Here is a 23,778-nt window from a genome sequence, read left to right as displayed (position 1 = left end):
CTTGTTATTATTTTGGGTTTGGCTTGTCTGCTGTTTTGTTAGGTTATTAAAAGCCTGTATTGTTTGTATTATGTTTTCTACAATGGTTTGTCATCATTGATCCGTACTGGAGAACAAGCTGAAATAAACAAATTAATTAGTTTGAGCCACAGACTATGTGTTTACACTCTTCTCTTGGACCTGCTGGCAAGCAGAGGAGGACAACTCATCTGTTCCAGTTTGCTGCTTCCACACTGTTGCACAGGATGCTAGTTATCAGGCTCCTACTGGAAGTCCTGATAACTCTCTGAATGCAGGGTACTCAGAGGCTGTAATTATTGCATGCTAGAGCAGAATAGAAGAGCAGGAGGATCGCATGCAAGGAGGGAGAAGAGCCAGTCTGTTTATTGTTGGGGCTTGGATACCGTCATTTATTTGAAGGGCAGTGTCGCTGGGGATTTCAAAACATGATCTTGAACCTCTCTGCTTCAAATATGTGGATAATACAGCATGGGCTTCCATTCTTCTTTCTGCAGCCCACAGATGACATCGTCCTCATGGCCCAAGCCCTGGAGAAGATATTTCTGCAGAAGGTGGCCCAGATGCCTCAGGAGGAAGTCGAATTATTACCCCCAGTTCCTAAAGGCAAAGGTCGCAAGCCATCAGCGGGCACACAGAGTGCAGGTAATAACCTGATCCAGTGACAGGAAATGAGCCAGGCCTCAGCAACAGGCTTGTAACACCTTGCAAACTGCCTGGCTTTGCAAACGGTGAAGAGGGTAGGAAAGGGGCATGTAGTCTAATGGTTAAAGCAGCAGAGGAAGGTGTGAGATGTCTAGATAGTGTTCACCCAGTGTTTCAGGACTTGTCTGTCTTAATGCCACTCTACATTTGTCATACAAACATGTTACCATCTGTGACTTGTCCATCCACGCAGCACTTCAGTGAGGCTTCAGTGAGGGAGGGAAATGCTCTTGCTTCCTTTATGCAAAGAAGAAACCAAGGCCAGAAGAGGCAGGGTAGTTAGGCCAGTCTGCTGGAAGTGACAGGCCATGGCATGGAATGCCTTTGTAGACCTGTATTTGTGCAGCTCACCTGAGGTCCTGGCAAAAGTCTGACACAGCAGAAACTTGGACTTAAATCTCGTCAATCCCCGAATCCCATACAACAATTTTCTTTTGCACGCATGGTGGCAACATCATAGAATAAATTTTGATCAACAGAAAGGACTTATTAAGCCATTGCAAAAGGCTGTGTAGACCACTGTATATCAGTAGAAGCTAAGTTTAGTTCAGCTTACTTAGAGTTGATTTTAAATGGATTTAGGACTAGAAAGTCTGTAAGCACGGTAAAATGGTTCATAAAGGAGTTTGTGTGGGCTGAATTAAACGGTTGCAAATTTTTTTTTTCTATAAACAAGGTCTAACTGTTGCTCTGGGAAAGTCAACTGTTCCTCTTTGTCTTCCCACATGTCAGGTGCCAAATGGAGCTACAACTTCATCCAAGCTCAGGCAAATTTGTGGTGATGTCTTTTCAGCATCTTTTGATAAAAGCTGCTATAAAAACATAGAGGACTATTGCTGGTGTGCTTGTTAGTAGATTTGTTCCCCTTAACTTTACGTTAGTAGGCAGTTCTTCAACAGTCCAGGTCTAGCATAAGAGACATTTGCCTGGCTATCAGGAGACGTAGGCTCTACTCCCAGCTCTGTTTCTTTTGCTGAGTAACTTGTGGCAAATCTGAAGTGCTTTGGCAGTAGGGGAGTGGTTGTTACCATTTGTCATGCAGAGTAAAAACGCTCCCAGATTGAGGTCTGTGCAGGCCAGCACTGTCCAAAAGAGCCGTTTCCCTCCGCTCCTTCTCCTCGAGCTCTTCTCTTTTGCTGAGCTCAGAGCAGCTCTCAGAGCACCAGAAAGGTGAAGAGAGTCCCAAAGCAACACACCCCATGTGCAAAGCTTGACGTATTTTGTGCTCATGGTACGAGGACTTAGGTCAATGGTTTCTCATTTTTTGTTGATCCCTGGGTAACGACACCAAGCAAATCACACTGTGTCCTTTGTGCTCTTCCTGTGGCCCTGGACTGGGAGCCTTTCGCTGAGCCCATGATTACACAGTCCAGCGGCACTAGTGTCACTTTGTTCCCTATGTCTTGTGGGCACATGTAACCATCAGTACATTGCAGCGTGTTTTCACTTTGTCGTTTGAAAGGAGCGCAGCAAGCAGTGGCCGTGTCTTCCGTCTCCCCGCCGGCCCCGTTCCAGAACGTCCCTCCAGCCGTCTCCCAGACGCCCGTCATTGCTGCCACCCCTGTGCCAACCATCACTGCTAATGTCCCGCCTGTCACTGCCCCTCCCGCCGCTGCTCCCCCTCCGCCAGCTGCTCCGATAATGCCCGTGGTGCCTCCTACGCCACCGGTAGTCAAGGTAAATGGAGAACTCGACCCCTTCCTCTTCAGAAGGCAGTAATGCTAAGCAGTGCTTTATTATCATCCCCTCACTGCTGGTTACGTGTATCCCTTCTCTTCATATTTGACTCCTTGCCTCTCTGGCCATCGTTGTCCCTTTGGGGTGTGCTCAAAGTGCTTGCTGTCGAGTTTGAGAGGGTTGAGAAAAGTTTTGCCGGCTTTACCGCACCCCAGCTAAGGTGATGTCAACTGTAATTGCTCCAACTCGGTTACAAGCTCTCATCTGACCACAGCCTGAGCCAGTGCTGATGCTCCACGAACCAGAAGGCTGTTGGAGGTTTCCCCCGTTTGGCTCCATACAAATCAAAGCATCTCTTCCCTCTGTAACTGCCCCCCCTGATTTCACTGGGGCTATTCCTTTAAGGTTTGCAGACTCCAGCACTGGGAATGTTCCTCTGTCATAAACCAGTTCAAGACAAGCCTGTCGCTCCAGTTGGAGGAGACTGATGTTGCCTGCAGGTTTTGGGTGCATTAGTTCTGTCTTCCTCACTGAGTAATCTTCTGGGAGTTGCCATTGGTGTTTTGCTATTTACTATGCTAATTTATGGGTAAATGAAAACATTGCTCTAAATAATTGGAATTTTCCTGGCAAGCTGTGTATTGCTTTAAAAATTATGAAAGTGTGGCTCAGAGAAAGCTGCTTTTTTTTTTTCTTCTCTAAACTGGGAAATGAACTGCTGCAGTATTGGTGTTCTCTGATGTGAAGTTGCATGGGCCAGCAGAGCCACAGAATTGTTTTGCTTATTTAACCTTATAGTTTGTGAATTACGAGAGAAATTAAGTCAGATCTTCTTGCAAGCTAAGCTGTACTCCTGAGAAGCCTGTCTCATACTTCAGTTTCTGTCCAAATATCTTGTTTCTTAGAATCAATTTAATTTTAAAACTCAAGGATGAACCCAGAAGTGAGTTTGCCAAATACATACTGCAAAATTAATTCTGCTTGAGATTTACTTAGGATTTCCCTAAGGAATTTTTTGTTTCCCCTTTCTCTCTCTCCCCAGAGAAATAAATCCTTCATAGGAGCATGAGACCGAGGTGACTGAACAGTCACAGCTTGAACTTATGGGAGAGAGGTTTTATTTGCTTAAGGCAAAATCATTATAAATTCTTTCTCTTGTCCATAATAAGCGATCTACCTTAGCACACCCACTAAATACAAGGGAGTTGAGGGCTTATGGGTCTTTGGTGATTAATATGCTTTGGTTCAGAACTTATAGCCTGATCCTGCCACTGGGGACTCAGACATGTGGTTAAGTTACTGACACTTACTAAGTCACGATGCATCAGCTGAGCTGCAGTAATCGACTGGGCGCACTCCTTTCCCTTGGCAAACATGAGGTAAGAGTCCTTAGTTTAAATCTCAGTGAAATACATAGAGCTAACACATTTTGCATCATGTCTGGGGTTGGGTTGGAGACGTGCAAATGGCTGGTTACTGTGGCTCAGGTGACGTGTAGTAATACATCATGTTGTAGTCACTGAATCGTGTGTTGAAGCCTCTAGTCGCAAGTCCCATTTATCCCAGTGAAATGATTGTATTTTCTGTCAAGAGGACAGGCAGATTTCAAAAATACAGATGAATTGTGCTAGGTTTCTGCTAGCGTAGCACGAGAGCTGGGTGTGTACTCATGAGGCCTGTCCATCTGCTGTTTCAGAAAAAGGGAGTGAAGCGGAAAGCGGACACGACGACCCCCACCACCTCCGCCATCACTGCCAGCCGGAGCGAGTCGCCCACGCCCCTCTCGGACCCCAAGCAGGCCAAAATCATCGCTCGACGGGAGAGCGGCGGCCGGCCCATCAAACCACCAAAGAAAGACCTTGAAGACGGAGAGGTCCCTCAGCACGCAGGGAAGAAGGGCAAACTCTCTGAGCACCTCAAGTACTGTGACAGCATTCTCAAGGAGATGCTCTCGAAGAAGCATGCAGCCTATGCATGGCCCTTTTACAAGCCTGTTGATGCAGAGGCCTTGGAATTACATGACTATCATGATATTATCAAACACCCCATGGATCTCAGTACTGTTAAAGTACGTCCACATTTACCACCTCTTTTGCAGGGTGTCACAGCCCTCTGGTTGCAGAGGACTGGCTCCTTCTGGGGGAGGGGGAAGGGACAAGGGTGGAAAACTGAACCTGTTGGATATCATCTGGATTTTTTTTTTTTTAATTTTGTTTCCTTCCCCTCTCCTTTTTTCCCCTAACCTGGGACGTCTTTTTTTCTGCCCTGCAAAGCAGACTGTACGATGGCATCCTCTCCTCTTTGTGGATAGTCCGGCTATTTAAACTTGTGTCCTTGGGATTGTGTTGCGCTCTGAGAAGAAGGAGGTGCTGTGTTTCATAGGATTCGATTGATAGTATCCCATTTCCAGAAGCTACTACCTGCCTACTTGTTGGCATGATGTGTGGTCCAGATAGGCTTATGCTGAGCAATTCCAACCGGAACGTGGTGATCGCCTTGTGCTCGGGAAGGGGAGGAAATACAGTGATGCTTTTGTGGTTCATGCTTGGCTCTTCAAGAGCTTAGCTTAGTATGGTCCAATATTAAAGGTGTTTCTCCCAGTAGACTGGGAGGTTTCTCTGAATCCTAAATATCCATGGTGCAAAGCTGTGTTTTTTTCTAGTTCTCATCTTCTGCTTGTCTGCTGGCCATTGGAATCGGTGTTGGTGGAGGTGAGACTTTCTTCTGTGTGCAGGAAGTATTTCTGCCAGCTTTTCCTAGCGTCCCAGGAGTGTTTTGCTGCCATCTGAGCCAACGACTGGGATTGTCTAAATGCCCAGGTGACAAAAGGGCAGCTGCATTTGTGATTCCTTTCGTATTCCTTGGTAAATCCTACGTAGTACCTGGAAGCAGCATGTCTTGTTCTGATGTGCCATATCATTCAGCTGCGATGCTGCAAGGGTTCTTACTACAGCTGCAATATTTTTACGACTATTTTAGTTGCATTATTTAGTAGTGAAAGAATGGGTGTCATGGTCTGCGCGTTGAGGGTTAGACCAGGAGTTACCAGTGTCTTGAGTTTTAATGGCTGTTTTGATGCTGTGATCCTGGGCAAGTTTCCCTGCAGTTCTGTACTGTGGTTTTCCCGGTCATAAAATAGAGACGATAATACTTAACCTACCTCACAGGGCTGTTGTGAGGATAGATATCCGGAAGGCACTGTTTAAGTAATATTATTGGTGGGGTTTGTAGAGAAAAGGCAGTCTCCAAGTTGGCAAAAGCATTGGAAGTGGGCTCTGGTGGAGCTAGGCTTGGAGACTGTTCTTCTCTTGAGCTTGCAGTGCCCTTGCATTGGTTACAAAAGCCAGTGCAAGGTGCGGTGTTTTTGACTTGCAATTAAGTTGAGCTGTGTTAAAGTCCCACAGCAATTTCCTGGGAGGAGAAGAGGGCAAGGCCAAGGTGAGTTGAGCTGCAGGCAAGAAGAGGGAACCTGAAATACAGTGAGTAAAAGCAGAAGAAATGGCTAGGTTGAACATGGTAGTCTGCAAAGCTGGCTGCCTGACTTTAATGTTCTGCTGACAGCAGAATGTCGCAGCGTTTTCTTGCATAAGTTTCCATTTTCTCTTGCTTTTGAGTGGGAATGAGGAAGGAAGAAGCTCCCCTCAGTTTTGGTACTGGAGTGCATTTGCCATCCTGCTGATTTTGGATGCCCAGTGCCGAAGGCTCACTTAGTCCTTGTACGTTGTTTTAACTGTATGACTTGCTATCAAGGTCTGCTCACTTCACTTTGCATTGGAGTTCCTCTTCTCCACTTGCTTGGAGGTCCATCCACATGGCATGGCCCATGCTTATCATAGGCTGCACGTCCAGATCTGTTCTAAGACTCTATAAACAGTAGCTTTAAAGGAATTTCAAAGTATGTTTGATTCGCAGAAATGGCTGAGCTGGGAAGAAGCATCTCTTCCTGAGTGTGACTGTTCACATTAGAGTGATGAAGTGTTATTAATAGCCTTTGCTCTGCTAGTCTTGTGAAGACAAGTCGTTGGGTGATCACATCCAGATGAACTCATTCAGTTCCTGTACTGATTTTAGTGGGACTGTCAGTATACTAGTTCTTTCAGACCTATTCTCAGTCATATTCCCGTGGCTTCCTAGGGATGCTGTAGGTCTCAGATACCTGCAGCCTGGTAGGTCAAGCTCTGGGTGAATGCAGTAAGGTTAGAGATGGAGAGAGTGAAATCCTGACTCTGTCAAAGGTGGTATTTCCACATCTGGTTAGGTGGCTTCTTATTGCAAGAGATTCTGTGCCGTATGGTGCAAAATTTAGGTGTAAACCTGTGATTCGTTGGGTTGGTAACTTTTTCACACTCAAATCTCTTTATAGTCCTAACCTCATTCTTTTAAGAAGAGTACACCTCTGGCTGCACTTTCTCTGCAAGTGCAGGTGATACTGTCCCTCTGTACCTTACTGGTGTAGGACAGAAAGCTGGAGACTAGCATAGGACAGAAAACTGGTCTCCACTGGAGACCCACCGGAGTCTTCTGCGTATAAAGACTCTGGATTTGTCTTTCCACATGGTAGTATTTTTCTTAATAAACTTGTTTGAAGTGCTGTCTGGTATTGGTTTTTTATGGAGTGTTTTATTATCATTGCTCTTGGCCTGTAGATCATAGTGTGACTTCTCTGAGATGCAGCCTGTAATACGTTAACTGCATGGAAGAGAAACCTGCCATTTGCAGGCAGTGTAATTCTCCGGTGTCGGGGGCTTTCTGTGTGGCTCTGAAAGGTTTTACATTTAATTCCGCACAAGTGACAATGGCCGTGGTAAAGCAGTGCAACTAATGGTTTTCAAACTAATCTTAAAGTAATTATGTGAGAAAGTAGAACATAAGCATTGCTGCAGCTGTAATAGATTCCCCAATACCTGGTTGCTTGTCACTTTGGTTCTCTGGTTATACAAGGTTTGATTTTTCTTCAGAGAATATCCTTCATGCCCAGGAGCATTATTTTTCAGGCTTTGTACCCAGCAGAGGTGTGCTTCAGCAGGGTTTGGAGGTTGTTTTCTCTGCGTGCGTGGCGGAGGAGGCAGGTTGGCTGTTGTGACTTGCAGTATGTTCGTGTCTCCCTCTGTGATGCTTCAGGGGGAGCTTCAGCGTGCGGAGAGGCCGGGTGCTGTGCCCGTGACGGAGCTGAGGGGAACCTGGAGCACCTCTTCTCCCACTCCATCCACTGGCTGCCAGGTCACAGCAGCAGCGATGTGGGTGTCTCTGCCTTTGGTTTCCTGGGTGGTGAACTAGCACCAGTCCTCGCCACACCAGAGGTTTTATACAAGGTGTTTACTTTTGGAAAAAAGTGCTACTGCCACGGATCTGACTATGCTCGCTGGTTCGTTTCCTTGCAGTAAATCACTGTGGTTTCAGAGCAGCTGAGTTCAGGGTCTTGAAAGTGAGGAGAAATTCTGTGGTGGAGTTTTTAAAGTTTTCTTTAGTTGCACCTATTTCAGAGTACAAATGCAATTTCACAAAGCAGCTGCTCTTATTGAGGCAGTTTCCGTAAGGTGCAGTTATGCCCCCAGAAATCAGGCTAAGTACTTATTAGCTGGTGGAGGTAGAGTTTTCTCTGCTAAAGTCGCTATACCTGTGTGGCTCTGTCCCTCGTCACCACCTGCCCTGATGCCATCCCCAGGGCGGGTGCTTTGAGGACAGATCGATGTCCAGTTCAGTCTTGGAGAGGAGAAAATGGAAAGAGGAGGTGTTAGAGGTCTTCAAACGTGTAAAAGATTGCTGCAACCAGGGAACAAAGTTTTCTCTGCATCCTCTGTGGGCAGGTCAAGGCTTACCTTAGAGCGAGAGATACATTGGACATTAGGAAATTAATTTTTGCACGTTAAAGGATATTAAACAATCGATTTGATTGTTGAAGGAAAAATGAGATTGCTTTGGTAGGTATTTTGTAGGGCAGAGAATGGACTAACTGGCCTTCCAGCATCTCTGCCAGGCCTCCTGGCTGACCCCTGCTTTGCAGTTGTAAATGTAGTAACTTCTATAAGCAGCTGGATATCTCAAAGTGAATTTGTAACCAAAGATATTCCAGCCCACCAATATAAAGTTCTTTTTTTTTTTTTTTTTTCCTTTGGATAAGTTAATTATTCTTTACAAGGAAACAAAACAAAAAAACCACAGATTAAAACTGTTGTCTAGAAAACTGTTGGGTTTGGATAAAAGCAGAGCCTCAGACGCTGAAATGTATTTCATAAGCGGTGATCAGCCATTGAATGTGCCAAACAAATATAAGTGCATCAAAAAAGTCTTTCATGCAGCAAGACGTAATTCAAAATAAATGGGCTCTTTCGTTCGAACATATGTTTTGCTTTGGAATCGGCCTGAGACATTTTTCAAACAAGGCCAGTTCTCCTTCAAACAGGAGAAACACAAACCTGTTTCCTTTTCTGCCTTTGTGCTGCGGCTCAGAGGCTTCCCCGTAGTTTATTCACCAAGAGAATGAGGTTTTGTGAGGGAAGTTGGACAGATCTTTGGCTGCAGCGCAGCAAGGGAGTAAGGCTGCAGGAATGTCACCACCCTGCGTGCAGGTCCCTCCGAAACTGCATCCCTGGAGGTGAAATTCTGCCCTATTCAGAACCAAAATGGTTTTAGGAGTCATTGCAGTGTTTCAAGATAGTTACAAGGTCTGACGTATACCTGTGAAATAGCAGGAGCTTCCATTGAACAGATGGGAATTTTGCTTGCGTTAAGGCTTCCAGCGTGGCTCACAGACCCGGAGCAGCCCTTGCTTTCTCCTCGGATGGGGGGACGTGTCTCCCCGATGCTGTTTGCAGCCTGTCTGCCCAGCAGCCCTGTCCCTTCGCTGGGGGATACAGGTGCACCAGACGTACAAAAGCACTTGGCAAACAGAGAATTTCTTTAAACCCCAGGTCTTTTAAATGCAAATGAAATCTAGTGTTAGCTTCTTTTTCCTTTCAGTAGGAGTAATTGGAGCTAAGGTTTTATAGGAAGTAGTAATATATGCGTACAATCAATTAAGTTCTAGGAATGCTATCAGCTTTTCTCTAAACCCAAGTCATTCAGTCTCAAACAGCAAGAGAAGTGGATGAAAATGAGAGCTGAAAAATAAGAGAAAGGAACAAGGTATAAATATTTAGCTCCTGCTACTTACCCTCACTACGCCAGGAAATAACATTATGAGTAGGTTCATAAAGGGTGAATTCAGTATCTACTCTATCAGTTGGACTTCTAAATCCAGAATAGGTTTGTAGTTTAAGTGTAAATGCCTGTCTTGCTGTAGGAATCGCCGAGCAAAATTCACGCCCTGTGTTAGCAGGAAGCCAGAGTTAGATGATCGTGATCTTCTCTGCCCTTTCAGATTTGTAAATGTGAAATATGCCCAAGCAGCACATAGAAATACACGCTTAAGGTACTGCTGTAACTGTAACTTGGTTGGTTGTTGACTCTTGCCCTTCCTGTCCATGACCCTTGTTTACATTAGCTTCTGATCCAGCAACACTTGTTCTAAATGACTCTATTTTCTGATAGAATGTGGACCCTGACAGATTTATATAGTACTACTTAGAAAACAACCCAAATTTAGAATCTTAAAATGTTTAAGCTGTTACGGAGCAATATCTGCTTGTTTGGTTGTCTGGTGTTTGTTTGCTTGCTTGTTTTAAAAAGCAGAAACTCTGAATGTTATTTAGGAACCAATAAGCCAGCTCAAACTACTGTTCTCTTTGATAAATGTGATTTTTGAGGCTGTTTTGAGCTGTCTCCAAGATGCACATGTCCTCCATGCAGTTGCTACAAATGCCTTTTGCTTATGGCTTTTTCTCCCCTTTCCCTTTGGCTTGTTTGTTTGCAGAAAAAAATGGACAGTCGGGAATACCAGGATGCACAAGGTTTTGCAGCAGATATTCGGTTAATGTTCTCTAATTGTTACAAGTACAATCCTCCAGACCACGAAGTGGTAGCCATGGCCAGGAAGCTCCAGGTAAAGGTGTTGGCAAATGCTAGTTTAGTTCAGCTACAAGGTGTCAGTTCAGAGATCCAAGCGTTGGTCTGCTCTTGGCACCAACAAGGGAGAGTCAGTGATTCCTCCAGCCCTTGGGAAGAGCCATGTTCTCTGCTGCAGAACCGTTGTGCTCTTCACATGGCATGGCCCAATGCCACGTTCTGCTCCTAAAATGCCTAAAATGTTACAATCCTTGCTGTACAAACTAATGGGAGAATTTTCTTGGGCTTACAGAATATGTCTGCCCATCTGTACATTATTATTTACTTGTACAGCACCTTGTGTAGTGCAGTAAGACCCTGGCCCACGGTGGGATGTCTGGTGTGTTAAAAAGGCCAGAGTGAGGTCTTTGTGGCATTTATAACCAGTTTTTCCCCCTTTTTGTAGGATGTCTTTGAGATGAGGTTCGCAAAAATGCCCGATGAGCCTGCAGAGGCCCCACCTCCGCCTCCCCCAACAGCACCAGTGGTGAGCAAAAGCACAGAGAGCAGTCACAGCAGCGAGGAGAGCTCCTCTGACTCAGATAGCTCCGACTCAGAAGAAGAGCGAGCAACTCGGCTGGCGGAGCTCCAGGAGCAGGTATGGCAACAGCCAAGCTGTGTCTCTGTGTCTATGCAGTAGAAAGGGTTTAATTTTGTTCTTAAAAATCCCGTCGAGGCTGCAGTGTGGCAAAGCAATCTCCCCTTCTGCCATCTAAAGGGGAAAAATGCTCAGTTGTGAAATAAGTGCATGTTAGATTTAATGTTAATTCTCTTCAAGGTAGCAGTTTTTGGTGCTGATGCTCTGTGATTCCTTCTAGAGCACAAATGAAGGTGCAGACAATACTAGGGATCTGGGAAGAACAGAGACCCCCATTTTGTATGAGAGCTCAGGCACAGTGATATCTGTCATAGGCTTCCTGTGGGATATTGTCCCCCTGCATCCCCTCTGTAGATAGAACTGAGCTGTTTTGACTGTTGTGTTACAGACAATTAAGCCATGGCCTTTCTTATTATGCAGACACACAATGCCAGATGCTACAGTGCTTCCATGTGCTACTGTAATATAACAAAGCATTAATAAAATAGCTTATCTGGTGTCTCAAATCAAGCCAGTAGGAGAGCCAAGAAGTTAACTCAGGATTCCAGAGGCCAGGCTGTCAGCACTCTAGATGGAGCTATTAAGCTTAATTTTTATTTGCCCATATAAAACAAGAACGATGTTTTCATTTGAGACAACTTCTGCATCTTTGCACTGCATTTTTCAAAGGATTTCAAATCAAAAGTCTTCTGAGTTCAGTCACTAGGCTGCCTGATCACTGACTTTGGGATATACTTACACATTGGGATCTAGAGGAAGGGTATGCGGAGGCATCAGTTATCTTGCCTTGAAGTCTGATTTGTTTTTTCACCGTTTTCCCTCAGCTAAAGGCTGTCCACGAGCAGCTCGCTGCATTGTCGCAAGCGCCAGTGAACAAACCAAAGAAAAAAAAAGAGAAGAAGGAAAAAGAGAAGAAAAAGAAAGATAAAGAGAAGGAAAAAGAAAAGCACAAAGTAAAACCTGAGGAGGAGAAGAAACCCAAGGTGGCTCAACCACCAAAACAAACCCAACAGAAGAAAGCCCCAGCTAAGAAAGCAAACAGCACAACCACAGCTAACAGGTAAGGAGGTTGCCTTAAGGGGGGAATGCCAAGAGCTTCCAGCCCAGATTTCCTGTCCCTGTGGAATTCCTGGTGAGGCTCAGTTGTCAGAGCAGTTAATTTGCTGTTGAATAGTGTCCCCATTCCCAGACAGCTCCAAGGGAGTCTTTAAGTGAGAGCTGGCAGTGGAACCGTCATATTTCCACTGTCCAACTCTCTCAGAATCCCTGCCTGATCACTCTCAGATAAGGTTTGCTTTCTGCCTTTTGCACAGCCAGTGAGAACATGCCGTTTCATTGCTGCCCTCCTGCTGCTACATGGGCTGGTTGTCGTGCCTCACAGGGCTAAGATATAATGGGAGTAGAACAGCTGATCTCAGATTTCTGAACTTTTTCAGAAATTGTGGTGCTGTTCAAGCCATCTGGCTGGAGGTTCAAAGCCAAGAGCATTGGGATGTTTGTTGCAAGGGGGGGGGGGTAGAAAAAAAGAATTCATTGCTTCTATATACCCATGAATGTTTCTGTGCTTGCCAACCCCCTCAGGCAGCCCAAGAAAGGAGGCAAACAGGCATCTGCAACCTATGATTCAGATGAGGAGGAGGAAGGTCTGCCCATGACCTATGATGAGAAACGACAGCTCAGCTTGGACATCAACCGCCTGCCCGGGGAGAAGCTAGGCAGGGTGGTGCACATCATCCAGTCGCGGGAACCTTCCCTCAGAGACTCCAATCCCGACGAGATAGAAATAGATTTTGAAACATTGAAGCCCACAACTTTACGAGAACTGGAGAGATACGTGAAATCTTGTTTACAGAAAAAACAAAGGAAACCCTTTTGTAAGTTACCTCCTGGGGCACGTGTTCCTCTACCAGCTCTTAGGCTCAGCTTTGGAGTCAGGGCGTGTGTGTTGGAGTTCTCTCATCCAGCTGTTGGGTATGCGATAACAGGGATTTTTAGAGATTCTTTTCTCTCAAGAAAACGTACAGAAACTTTCTATTTTTCTTGTTCTTTCTTCCCATGATGTCATGCCGTGGAGACCTAGAGGACTATTGTGTTCCTCTACAAGACCAGTGTGATACCTTTATTACTTATCTAGAATCTAGAAGGCACTATAAAGGTGTCAGTCTCATTGTGTTAGGTATTACGTGCACACATCTGGAAGGATCACTTTCTTATCTTGAATAGTTTAGCATCTAATTAGGAAGGAAATGAAAAGCATTGTTGGGATCCAAAACACCAAGGGAATAAATAACTTGAACAAAGTTACGTGGGCAACCTGTGGATTCTGGGTGTGAATTGTATATTCACCCCAAAACTGCTCTTCCTAGATAACCTGATTACTGTATTACCCTCAGCCTCTATCAGATCAGAGGATTAATTAATGTTAATGCACTGACGAGTGTACGGCTCAGTCTGGGACAGCCTTTTCTCTGTGCTGCATCCACAGGGTGAATTGTTGTGGCCCTTTGAGAGTTTAGCTCCAGCTGAATAGCAGTGGGGGGTCACTTACCTGCAGTGGTCCTGGCTCGGTCCTTCTGCTTGTAGGTTAAGAGAGAGTTGTGCTGTGGGGAGTATAACACAATAGCGACTCGCAGCTCTTGCAGGGCACCTCTGTTTCCTCACCACAGAGCTTTCAGGTAGGCCTGAGCAAAGCTCAGACTTTCCCTGCTGGAAAGCAGTTCTGAGGAGAAGGAGAAGATCTGGGGAGAAGGATCTGTGGGTCCTGGTAGATAGTAAATTATCCATGAGCCAGCAATGTGTCCTTGTTGCCAAGAGGGCCAAATGGAATCCTGGGCTGCATAGGGAAGAGTGTGGCCAGTAGGTCGAGGGAAGTCATTCTCCCCCTCTACTCTGCACTGGTGAGGCCACAACTGGAATACTGTGCCCAGTTCTGGGCTCCCCAGTTCAAGAAAGACAGGGAACTACTGGAGAGAGTCCAGCATAGGGCAACAAAGATGATTAAGGGATTGGAGCATCTCCCTTACAAGAAAAGGCTGAGAGAGCTGGGGCTCTTTAGCCTGGAGAAGAGAAGGCTGAGGGGAGACCTTATCTATGTTTACAAGTACCTAAAGGGTGGGTTGAAGGAGGATGGAGCCAGACACTTTTCAGTGGTTCCCAGTGACAGGATGAGGGGCAACGGGCACAAGCTGGAACACAGGAAGTTCCATTCAAATATGAGGAAAAAACTTCTTTCTGGTGAGGGTGCCAGAGCCCTGGAACAGGCTGCCCAGGGAGGGTGTGGAGTCCTCTTCCCTGGAGATCTTCAAGACCTGCCTGGATGCAGTCCTGAGTAACATGCTCTGGGCAACCCTGCTTTAGCAAGGGAGTTGGACTGGATCTCTAGAGGTCCCTTCCAACTCTGACAATTCTGTGATTCCGTGACCCTTCTTTTTGTTTTGTAATACACTGCTTTGATTATTTTTTTTTTTTCTCTGAGTCCTTTGCTGTTGGAATAACTCAGGAAAAGATTTTCCAGAGTGGTTAGGAACAAGAAATATTCTTTTCTTTCTTTTTTTTTTTTTTTGTTTGTTTGTTTGTTTGTTTGGAACTGAAGCATAGAGTACTGCAGATAACCTCAGATGTCTGTCTGTCCGCTCCTCTGAGACTGGTACACACTGGGCTGGCAGACTGGTGTGCTTGACCCCAGCTGCACTCTCCTGCTGCCTGCTCTCATTGCAATACTTAGTTTTCAGGGACACACCCTCTTAGGACTGTGCTTTCCAGATTTCTTTTTTTTTTTTTTATATTTTTTTTTTTTTTTAAATATAAAATCATTGCTTTAAACCAGCACACAGACATGTAGGTATTTCCTTGCTGGATCAGGCAAAATGTCTGGCCCCTGTCTTGTGCTCCTGATACTGGCCAACACCTGTGTTCAATTACTCCTCCTTCAGAGGGATATTCCTTCTGCTCAGAAGTATGAGTGTTGCTGGTACTTCTCACTGTTTCCATCCGAACTGATGCAGGTACATTCCTGTTGTCTGCCTTGGTTGGTTTATAATTTGTCTCTTTTGTTTTGTAGTTAAAGCAACATAAACCACAGTAGATTCTCGCATGAGGTATCTTAAGTTCTAACAGCAGATGCTTCCTTCTGACAACCTTTAATGGGACACTTTATTTTACAGGGCAGAAAACCCATGTAACAATTCTGTAATTACAAATGTGTAACTATTGACCATATAACTGGCTGGTAAGTAACCTGGAACTACAGGGTTATTACATGGACGTTTCTATCTTCTAAAATACTTTCCAGAAGGTCTCTCTTTAAAAAAGTGCATGTTAGAGGACGATGGTGATTTGGATGATTGAGACAACTTCGTGGGTTGTCCTCTCTCTGGGATGTGCAGTTGCTGTGTGGTCACTTGATCTTAGCAGCGTCACTGCAGAGTGGTTGCACAGATTTACATGCCCTGTAAAATAGCGATGTCCACTCTTTTTTCCTGCAACCGTGCAGTTTCAGAAATCATACGTTCCTCCTCCACAGCTGCAAGTGGGAAAAAGCAAGCAGCAAAGTCAAAAGAAGAGTTAGCTCAGGAAAAGAAGAAAGAACTAGAAAAACGGTTACAGGACGTCAGTGGGCAGCTAAACAACAACAAGAAACCTGCAAAGAAAGGTAATGGCTTTGGTCTTACTGTGCTAACAGTGCCCGAAGGGTTGTGTATGTACATGGACTTCTTCACTGAGGCAAAACTACTGCCTCCTTGTGCAGTAGAAAACCCTGCCTTGGGTTTTCTCTGTGGCAGTTACCCCAGTTGGTCACTGGTGTCGGGGCACAGTGAGTTACTGGTGGGCACCAAGTACTGTGGGGCGGGCTGCTTTGAAAGGTCGAGGTGGAAGCTCTCCTGGGTGGTAAATATGAGGTGTCTTGGAGGGAGTTCATCCTTCAGAGGGAGGAGGATCTTTTCCTCTACGTTAGCTTGGCCAGGACTGTGCGTACAGACCAGTACCGCGGAGCATCTAACACATGATTTTTGTCCTTCGTGGGATTAAAAAAAGCTCAAGTCCCCACATAGTGCAATAGCGTGGAAGATGGCACAAAAGGTTCTTCCAGTGTAAACTAAGCTTCTGCCAGCTTTGCAGAAGTTGGGCAGGTTCAGATGTTGCACTGAAGCCTGGGAGGCTGGAGACACAGATCCCCAGGCGCTCTGCACCATCTCACTTGGAGCACCTCAGGGCTGCGGAGGACATGGACCGCTGGTATGGCTCCTGTGTGGATCCCAAACTTTCGTGGTCACCTGCAGCCTGAGAAACCTTGTCGTCCACTGACAGGACAGTTGTTACAGTGGGCAAAGGCTGTGGGGGAAATAAAGGTGCCAGGCAAGAGGAAACTCTGAATGAAGCCATGGACGGAGGCTGGGGGCAAACCTTCTCTAGTTCAGTTCCTTGTAAGTAACCACATTGCTGCCTTCTTCCCCACAGAGAAATCTGGCTCTGCTCCCTCCGGAGGCCCTTCCCGGCTCAGCAGCAGCAGCTCCTCCGAGTCCGGGAGCAGCAGCTCCAGCGGCTCCAGCTCAGACAGCAGCGATTCGGAATGAGTTACGGACACTTACACACAAAACACAAAATGGACATCACCCTCACCGATGCTCTGCAGTGTTCCTTTTTCTCCTTAATATACTGCTCTTGTTCCACGGTGGTCAGGTTTTTTTTCTCTCTCTTTCTCTGACTTTTTTTTATTTTATTTTTTAATTCAGTGTTATAAAAGGTATCTTCCATTTTTTTGGGGGTCGCTCTTTTAATAGGTCAAAGATCTTTGCGTGTGCGTGTGTGTGACAAGACTTTATGACAAAACAGTTCCCTTTGCATAAAGTCTCTAAAATACATTTTAACTGAAGAAGATTGGTTGAAAATGGAAGAACTTTGAACTCTTAGCAGGAGATAAATAGAAAGTTCTGAGAGGTTTGTAGTACATTTCCCTCCCGCCCCTTCCCTCTCCCCAAAATGTTCTCTTTTAATAAGCCTGCCTGGCTCACACAAGGTAAAAAAAAAATAATCTTTTTTTAAAGAAAACTCTGTAAAATGGTACTGTATCTGAAAGATGTTAGCTTTTGAACTAGTTGGTGTATTTGTTATTAGCACTAGTATTCTTAATCTCGAAGTCTACAGTGTGATGAAAATGCCAGATGCTATCATCTTTTTACATAAAAAAAAAAAACCAAAAAAATTCTCATGTACTGTGGATTGCTAACATGTTTTTTTGTTTCTTTTTTTTTTTTTTTTTTTAAGCTTGGTAGAGGCATAGGCACCTGTTCAGGAAGGTATTTAAGCATGAACTTAACTTTAGGCACATGAGCAATAGAATTGGTTGCATTTCTTGTTTTTCCACTCAAAATTTTCATTTTTCTTGGGGACGCATTGGGAAGGCAGGAGCAAGGGACACTCAAGTTTCTTGGGAATGTTATTTTTTAACATCAAATAGATAATTTCCAGGAAATTGACGCTCTCTATGAAAAGTTTTCATTTAATTGAAAACCAGTTTTTGGCTGGAAGTTCTCAGCTGGACCTGGGAGTGATCCCTGCAGGGGTGACCAAGGCATGTCATGTGCTCGTTATTAGACACTTGCTTAAGTGCTTTCTCCACGACAAGCACCTCCGTCTGGGCTTAAAATAAAGGAGCACTCGAGCTCCAGCTGAGGCTGAGCTGGCAGCAGAACTGGGGAGGGATGTTGTGTGTATTTGGGGTTGTTTTTCCCACCCCCCCCTCCTTTATCATTTCAGTAGTGAGCTCCTAGAAGGGGATTCTGTTCTGTGTCCTGCAGGGCGCAGGGTTGCGGACACTGAAATGCTTACCTCAATAAAAAGAAAAAAGAGGGGAGGGAGAAAAAAAAAAAAAAAAAAAGAGACTTTTTTTAAGGCTTACAATTTTTGAGTCCAGCCTAATGTTTTGACCTGCACTGCTGCAATACACTCTGTTTTCACTGTCCCTAATTTTGTGTATATACAAATACTTTATTTATTAAACACCATTGGTCATTTAAAACTTACTAAAAAAAATAACAAAAGCCAAGCTGCATTATGTAGACCAGCAGAAATGCAGACTTTTAATGTGGTTTGAACCAGATTAAAAAAACAAAAATAACAAAACCTACAACAAAAAAGCAAATAAAAATTTGAGACTTTATTTAAATCCAATGGACTTTATACCTACAGGTGCTACAGTCCAGTCTGTCGTGTGTCTGGTGCTCTGTCACGTTCGGTGTGTTCATTTTTTGTTTTATTTTCTCTCTTCCTTATCTTTTCACCCAAGCCCCCTTTTTCCTGTTTTGTACAGATAGATATAATTCCTTGATGCAGCACATTATTGTTTTCTCTGTAATATTTCCAGACGTCTTTTTCCCCTCTCTTTTTTTTTTTTTTGGTAGAACAGTGGCTTTTTTCTTCTATAATCCAGTTTTAGGAAAACACCAGTTCTATAATTATATAAAATTTGTAATCCGAGGGGCAGAAATTTATTGTAAATTCTTAACTACTTATTGTAAAGAAAAAAAATATACAGAGTTTAACAGAAAGTTATGCCTTTCCTTCTCCCAGACCAGCCCCTAAGGCTGCCCCTCTGCTGTGGGGCAGCCCTAAAATTCACCCTGCTGTGGTCTCTAATAGTGGTTTGCCAGAGGCTGCGCGGTGCGGATTGCACCAGCGTTTATTTTTCACGTAGGTTTGTGGCCCTGGAGGACTCCTCAGCCCCAGCACAGGGGCTGGTCAGCTGTGTGCTCAGCCTCCAGGAGCTGGCGTGCTGGGACGTGTGTTGTCCGGGGGTGATGTCCTTTTGCTGGGAAGCAGGGCGAGTCCAGGGACAGCCCGTTATTAGCACTCCATGGTTTGCACTTGTAACTGCATCCACACGCAGCTGCCCGTCGCTTACTGCCCATCCACTGAGGTTTTATTTAATTAGCTAAACACACATCTGTCTTTAAAAATCTCTCTCTCAAAGATCAGCACTTCAGAGCGCTCAGATGTGCGTCTCGTAGGGCTGACATGCCTCTGTCCGTGTCTTTATCTGTGTAGTGACAATAACCCTCTCTCCACAGTTTGCTGTAGAAAAGAACTCCCTTTTTTTTTATCTAAGGGCTGAGAGCGCGATGCTGTGTTGTTGTGAGGCACCGAGTTCCTCCTGTAAGTCGCTGGGCACCCTTGGCTGGTTTTGCAATCCCCAGGGTGCTCGGCCGGTTGGCAGGAGGCTCTCCAGTCTCTGCAGGTAGCTTCCCGTAGTATTTGAAAGCGGATGAACTAGGGCAATTCTTGCTGAAAGTAATGATTTTCCTTTTCCATTAACAATGGGGTTATTTTTAGTTCCTGTGTTTACTTTAATTCTGCCCTTAAAGAAGTCTTCACTTAGACAGGTCCTTAGTAATATATTTGCAGAATTTACTATGAGGAAATGTAATATACACCTAATTAAGAGCTTAGGTTGTTTGTTGTTTGTTTTTTTTTTAAATGGGGTTGGGTTTCATCTGTGTTTCTCTTATTGTCCGAGACTTGCATTATCAAAACCAACTAGTGTTGTAATTAAAATAATTTCAACTGATTCAGTAGCATGACAATTTGGATAAACCAGCTCCCAGTTTTCCCTGCGTGAAACCTTTTCCCGCGTGCGTTAACCCGAGCCGTGCCGTTTGATGGGACGTGGTGGTCACTCCTGTGGAGAACAAACTGCAGTTGCTGTTGGAGGCAATAGAAACCCGCCCGGTGGCCACTCTAACCAGCATCAGCGCCAGGCAAAGCCCAGGACCTGGCTCTGCACCGTGCCACCATCCTCCGACATTGGGGACAACCCCGCGGACCGTGGCCCAGGGTACAGACATTCCTCTAGGACACATAGGTCTGTCCCACCGAAATCAGCGGAGGGGTTAGAGCCAAAGGGTTGGGGACCAAGCGTGGAGGGATGGAAAGGGGGCCTGGCCTGAGACTGTCTGCAGCACTGGAGGAGGAGCCCTGTTTTAGTGGGCAAACCTGTCCCTGGCTTGGGGATTTGCAAGGAAAACAAGCAACTAAAACCAGCGAGGACTATGAAGAACCACCTGCTTGTCTTTGATACACTCAGCTGCGACCTGGGCTACCAGTCAGTGGGAAACTTTGTTTTCATGGAAATGGCAGTTTACGGGAGAAATCCATTTTGGCATGACTGTTGCAGGAAAGAAATCGGTGACTTCGTTTCAAAATGTTCTTACACTTTTTCATTTTCGTATTGTTTGTAGTGCTCATTATCTCCCGCCATGTCAGTAGTGGTGCCTCTTGTATCTCCAGATCAGAGTGTCTCCGGGAAAGAAGAGATGTTTTCAGTCCATAGTAAGTAGCAGCAGCCCTTAATGAGTTGGAAACTGAAACAATAGAGCATCTATTTAACTGAGTTTTTATTCTGTGACGTGTCAGTACAGATGTCATGAAATAACTTTACAATGATCAAACCTAGAACATTTGAAATAACATTTTTAAACTTAAGAATAAAAAAAAAAAAAGATTGAAATTTTTATGGTAGAATTTTTCTTGACCGAACAAAGTTTAACTTTGTTTTCCAGGGGAAACGTCACTGAAATCGGTATGATTTCATATGTATACGTACACACAAATAGTTTTTATCGAAACTGTTTTTTCTGAGCAATTCCTCTTTTGACAAAATATCTGACCAGACCTGTTATCGATCAACCAGCATTTACTGCACCTTTAAAATCTTCGTTGACCTTTTATCTGATGGTAAGACCAGCCTGTTCCTCGGCAGTAGCATCAGGTGTAGGCTCAGTGGGACCAGAGGGAGACCCGCATCCCGTGGGCTCAGGCTGTGATCTGTCTCCTGAAGGGAATGTGTTGCCTACGACAGTTCTCTGCTCACCAAACGTTGTCTGTGCAAAACCCTCCCGGTTTTGTATCGATGGTGATTTTAAACTTTTCCTACCGACAGGGTTTGTAACTGTAGAACTGATATTTCGGGACTGTCGCTGTTGGTTGTGAGTGTGTGTCTGAGATGGGCGCACACACCCACACACCCACAGACACGTGTGTGCATGTACATACACACGTTAGTTACCCCGTGAGGCTCTTCCCATGTTCTCTGTGTGGTAGAAGCAGACTGCAGTTACCTAATCTAGTTCTTTCTCTCTTTTGGGGACTCTTAGACCAGTTTTTAATTTTTTTTTTCCTTGTTTTGAAAGGAATGATGTTTTTTAAAGTCGGGGTTGGAGCTGGGGGGAAGGGATGGGGGCGGGACAAAGAAAAACCACAACTTTTTTAGTGCTGGATTTTAAAAAGACGTATTCTCAGTCATGAGCAGTTACCACTAGGGCTAACTGTGGGCAGGCTCTGCGTTGTTGAAGATAAATTTAGGGCGAGGATTCATTACACTAGAAGCATTATCTTGCTTGTAAAACGAGATGCATTTTTTTAAAAGAAATGGTATTTGCATATCTTTTTAAATGTCCTTTTTAAGAAATAAATAAGCCACCAGCTAGGATTTGACACAGGCCACTTAGAACTTACCCCTGATACTGGCATAACCAATCCAGACATATTTGTTGTTGTATTTTTGTTTTGTTTTGGATTTTTTTTTAATATTTAAAAAAAAAATGTTACTTTTCTGTATGATGTGCATGCAAATTTACCGTAACTCTCTTTCTTAAAAATTTTTAGTGCCATTTCTAGTATATTCCTGTAAATGTCAGTTACTGAAGAGAAATGAGTCAATGTAAGTAGTTTAGCTTGTTTATTGCAAATTGCTGGCCTCAAACACAACAAAATTAAAAAGAGTTAGAAAGTAATCTTTGATGTTACTGGTAATCATGGACCCTGGTCCTGGGGCATTTGTTTTGTTTTCATAATAAAAAGAAAAATTGTTTTGTGCGTGCAGTTTGATCCCGTATTTTCCCCCTCTTCTCTCCCTTTCCCTTTCCTCATCTGCTTTTCCAGGTGTTGCACTTGCTCCAGTTGAAACCCCGTAGGGCTTTGATGGAGCAAGCGGTTGAGTAGCATTGCTAAGAGACGGGCGTAAATACACGAGGAGTCCTCGTGCCATGAGTATTGAAATAATTTGGAATTAATTGTGCAAGTCCAGCTGTGGGTGCTAATGGGGCGAAGTGCCTTGGGAGCAGAGGGCAAGTCTTGGGGCACTGCCAGCTTGGCCTGGGGTCTCAGTTTATGTGAAAATTGTACCCAACTGAGGTGAGTTCAGCTGAAAAAGAGGAGATGGACATTTCCCCCTGGTTTAATGCCGACTGCTTTCAAGCCACCGAGACCCGAAGAAACCACAGGGAATTTCTCACCAGCATTGGCAGTGGCACTTGCTCCAGTGGCCACGCTGGCCCTGCAGGTCAGCGAGCCTGGGGCGAGCGGGATGTGGCAGATGCATTGGAAAAGGGGTGGCCCAGAGGGGCTGGTGTCACCTTCACAGCAGGGCCTTCACGTTGTTGTGTGGTGGCCAAAATCTATTCTGGTCACTGGAGAGGGTTCAGGTTGGTTTTGCTGTTGGGTTTCTCGGGTGTGTGCAGATGGTTTATTTATAAGGTAGGGGTTACAGCAGCCAGGTTTCCCCAGGGTTAATCTTTCTCTAACCCCGTTCCTTCTCACTGGCTTTAAAGCCATGATCTCCCTAAGGTTTCAGCAAACCTCTTCGGCTTCGCTGTTGTATCTGGAGCTGCGTGTTGTGCCAGTGATACCCCCAAAGGAAATGTTTGTTCAGCCTGTCCTTTAAAAATCTCCTGTGAGGCCCTTGCCCCCCAGGAAGATGTTTTCTTTAGCATTTACTAATTATTTGTTGGTGCATCAGGCAGCGCTGCTTCTTACAAACTGGGAGGAGGCTGAGGACAGCCAGAACACAGTTGAGGTTGGGCTCAACCGGTATCCATAGAGGTTATTGTGACATCCAGAGCTTCTCCTTATCCCGGGGTCACCACTAAGCTTTGACAAAGGGCTGTCAGGAACCTGGAGGAGCCTCCCCTGCATGGGGCCAGTCCGGAGGTGATGTGGTGTGATTTTGGAGAGGGAGGGTACCCTTGGCCAACCAGTCACTAAGGTAATTCCCAGTGGGGAGAAACCCCCGTCTGCTGAGGCTTCCCTCTTCCCCGGGGTGGGGATGGGGAGGGATAAAGCTGTAATCCAAAGCACTTAACATGCAGAAGAAAACCAGCTGCGTGCGAGGATCCATTCAAATCGTTTTAATGCACTTTATCCAAGAGGCTACACCAGCGTTTTAAACAAGTGCATCAACACAACACAACGGGCTCACGGAAACGCTCGCTCGCAGCAGCCGCTCCCCAACCTGCTGTGACTAATGAGGACACACAGACACGGAAAATAATAGAGTCACGTTCACAGAGAGATGGAAGAACGAGTCACGCTCTTCCTGTGCTGTCACAGCTCCAGCCTGGAATAATTTATGCACGTACTTTTTATAGTTGTATAGTCCAATTAACACTCTTCAGAATTTTGGTTTACCAGCCGCATAAACAAAAAGAGACTGATTATACCCAAAATAATCAACTTTCTCACTGAAATAAAAAAAAAAAAATCTACTTTTTTTCTATAAGAAAAGTAAAGAAAACGAACAGCTGGTTTTGGGGACGTGCTGTTCCTTAAACTCCCAGAGTTCGTGTGCTCCCCTGGGCTGCTGCAAAGGCTCCGAGCCCCCCTCTCCTGCCTCTCGGGGTCGATTCCAGCTGCAGTTCCCAGGGGAGCGCTCAGACCAGTCTCCTGCCCCTTTCCATAGACCCTCACCTCTTTGCTGGGCCAGGAACTGGAGCCCCGGATGGTCCCGCATCCCTGGCGATGCTCCA

General features: G+C 45.1%; 1 protein-coding gene across 1 annotated transcript in view; it reads left to right on the top strand.

Annotated features, from left to right (window-relative positions):
• The window catches only part of BRD3 (bromodomain containing 3), a 41,217-nt gene extending 19,372 nt beyond the window's left edge, over window positions 1-21,845 (top strand). Inside the window, exons 5-13 of the mRNA XM_074161311.1 lie at window positions 516-663; window positions 2,186-2,400; window positions 4,097-4,468; window positions 10,253-10,381; window positions 10,790-10,981; window positions 11,806-12,041; window positions 12,563-12,855; window positions 15,504-15,632; window positions 16,439-21,845. Coding sequence (XP_074017412.1) covers window positions 516-663; window positions 2,186-2,400; window positions 4,097-4,468; window positions 10,253-10,381; window positions 10,790-10,981; window positions 11,806-12,041; window positions 12,563-12,855; window positions 15,504-15,632; window positions 16,439-16,554 — 1,830 coding nt within the window. The 3' untranslated portion in view covers window positions 16,555-21,845. The remainder of the gene's footprint in view (window positions 1-515; window positions 664-2,185; window positions 2,401-4,096; window positions 4,469-10,252; window positions 10,382-10,789; window positions 10,982-11,805; window positions 12,042-12,562; window positions 12,856-15,503; window positions 15,633-16,438) is intronic.
• The last annotated feature ends 1,933 nt before the right edge of the window (window positions 21,846-23,778 follow it).

This window comes from Numenius arquata, chromosome 19, assembly GCF_964106895.1.
Source record: "Numenius arquata chromosome 19, bNumArq3.hap1.1, whole genome shotgun sequence".
Taxonomy (NCBI): domain Eukaryota; kingdom Metazoa; phylum Chordata; class Aves; order Charadriiformes; family Scolopacidae; genus Numenius; species Numenius arquata.
This window is presented reverse-complemented; position numbering and strand designations above follow the sequence as displayed.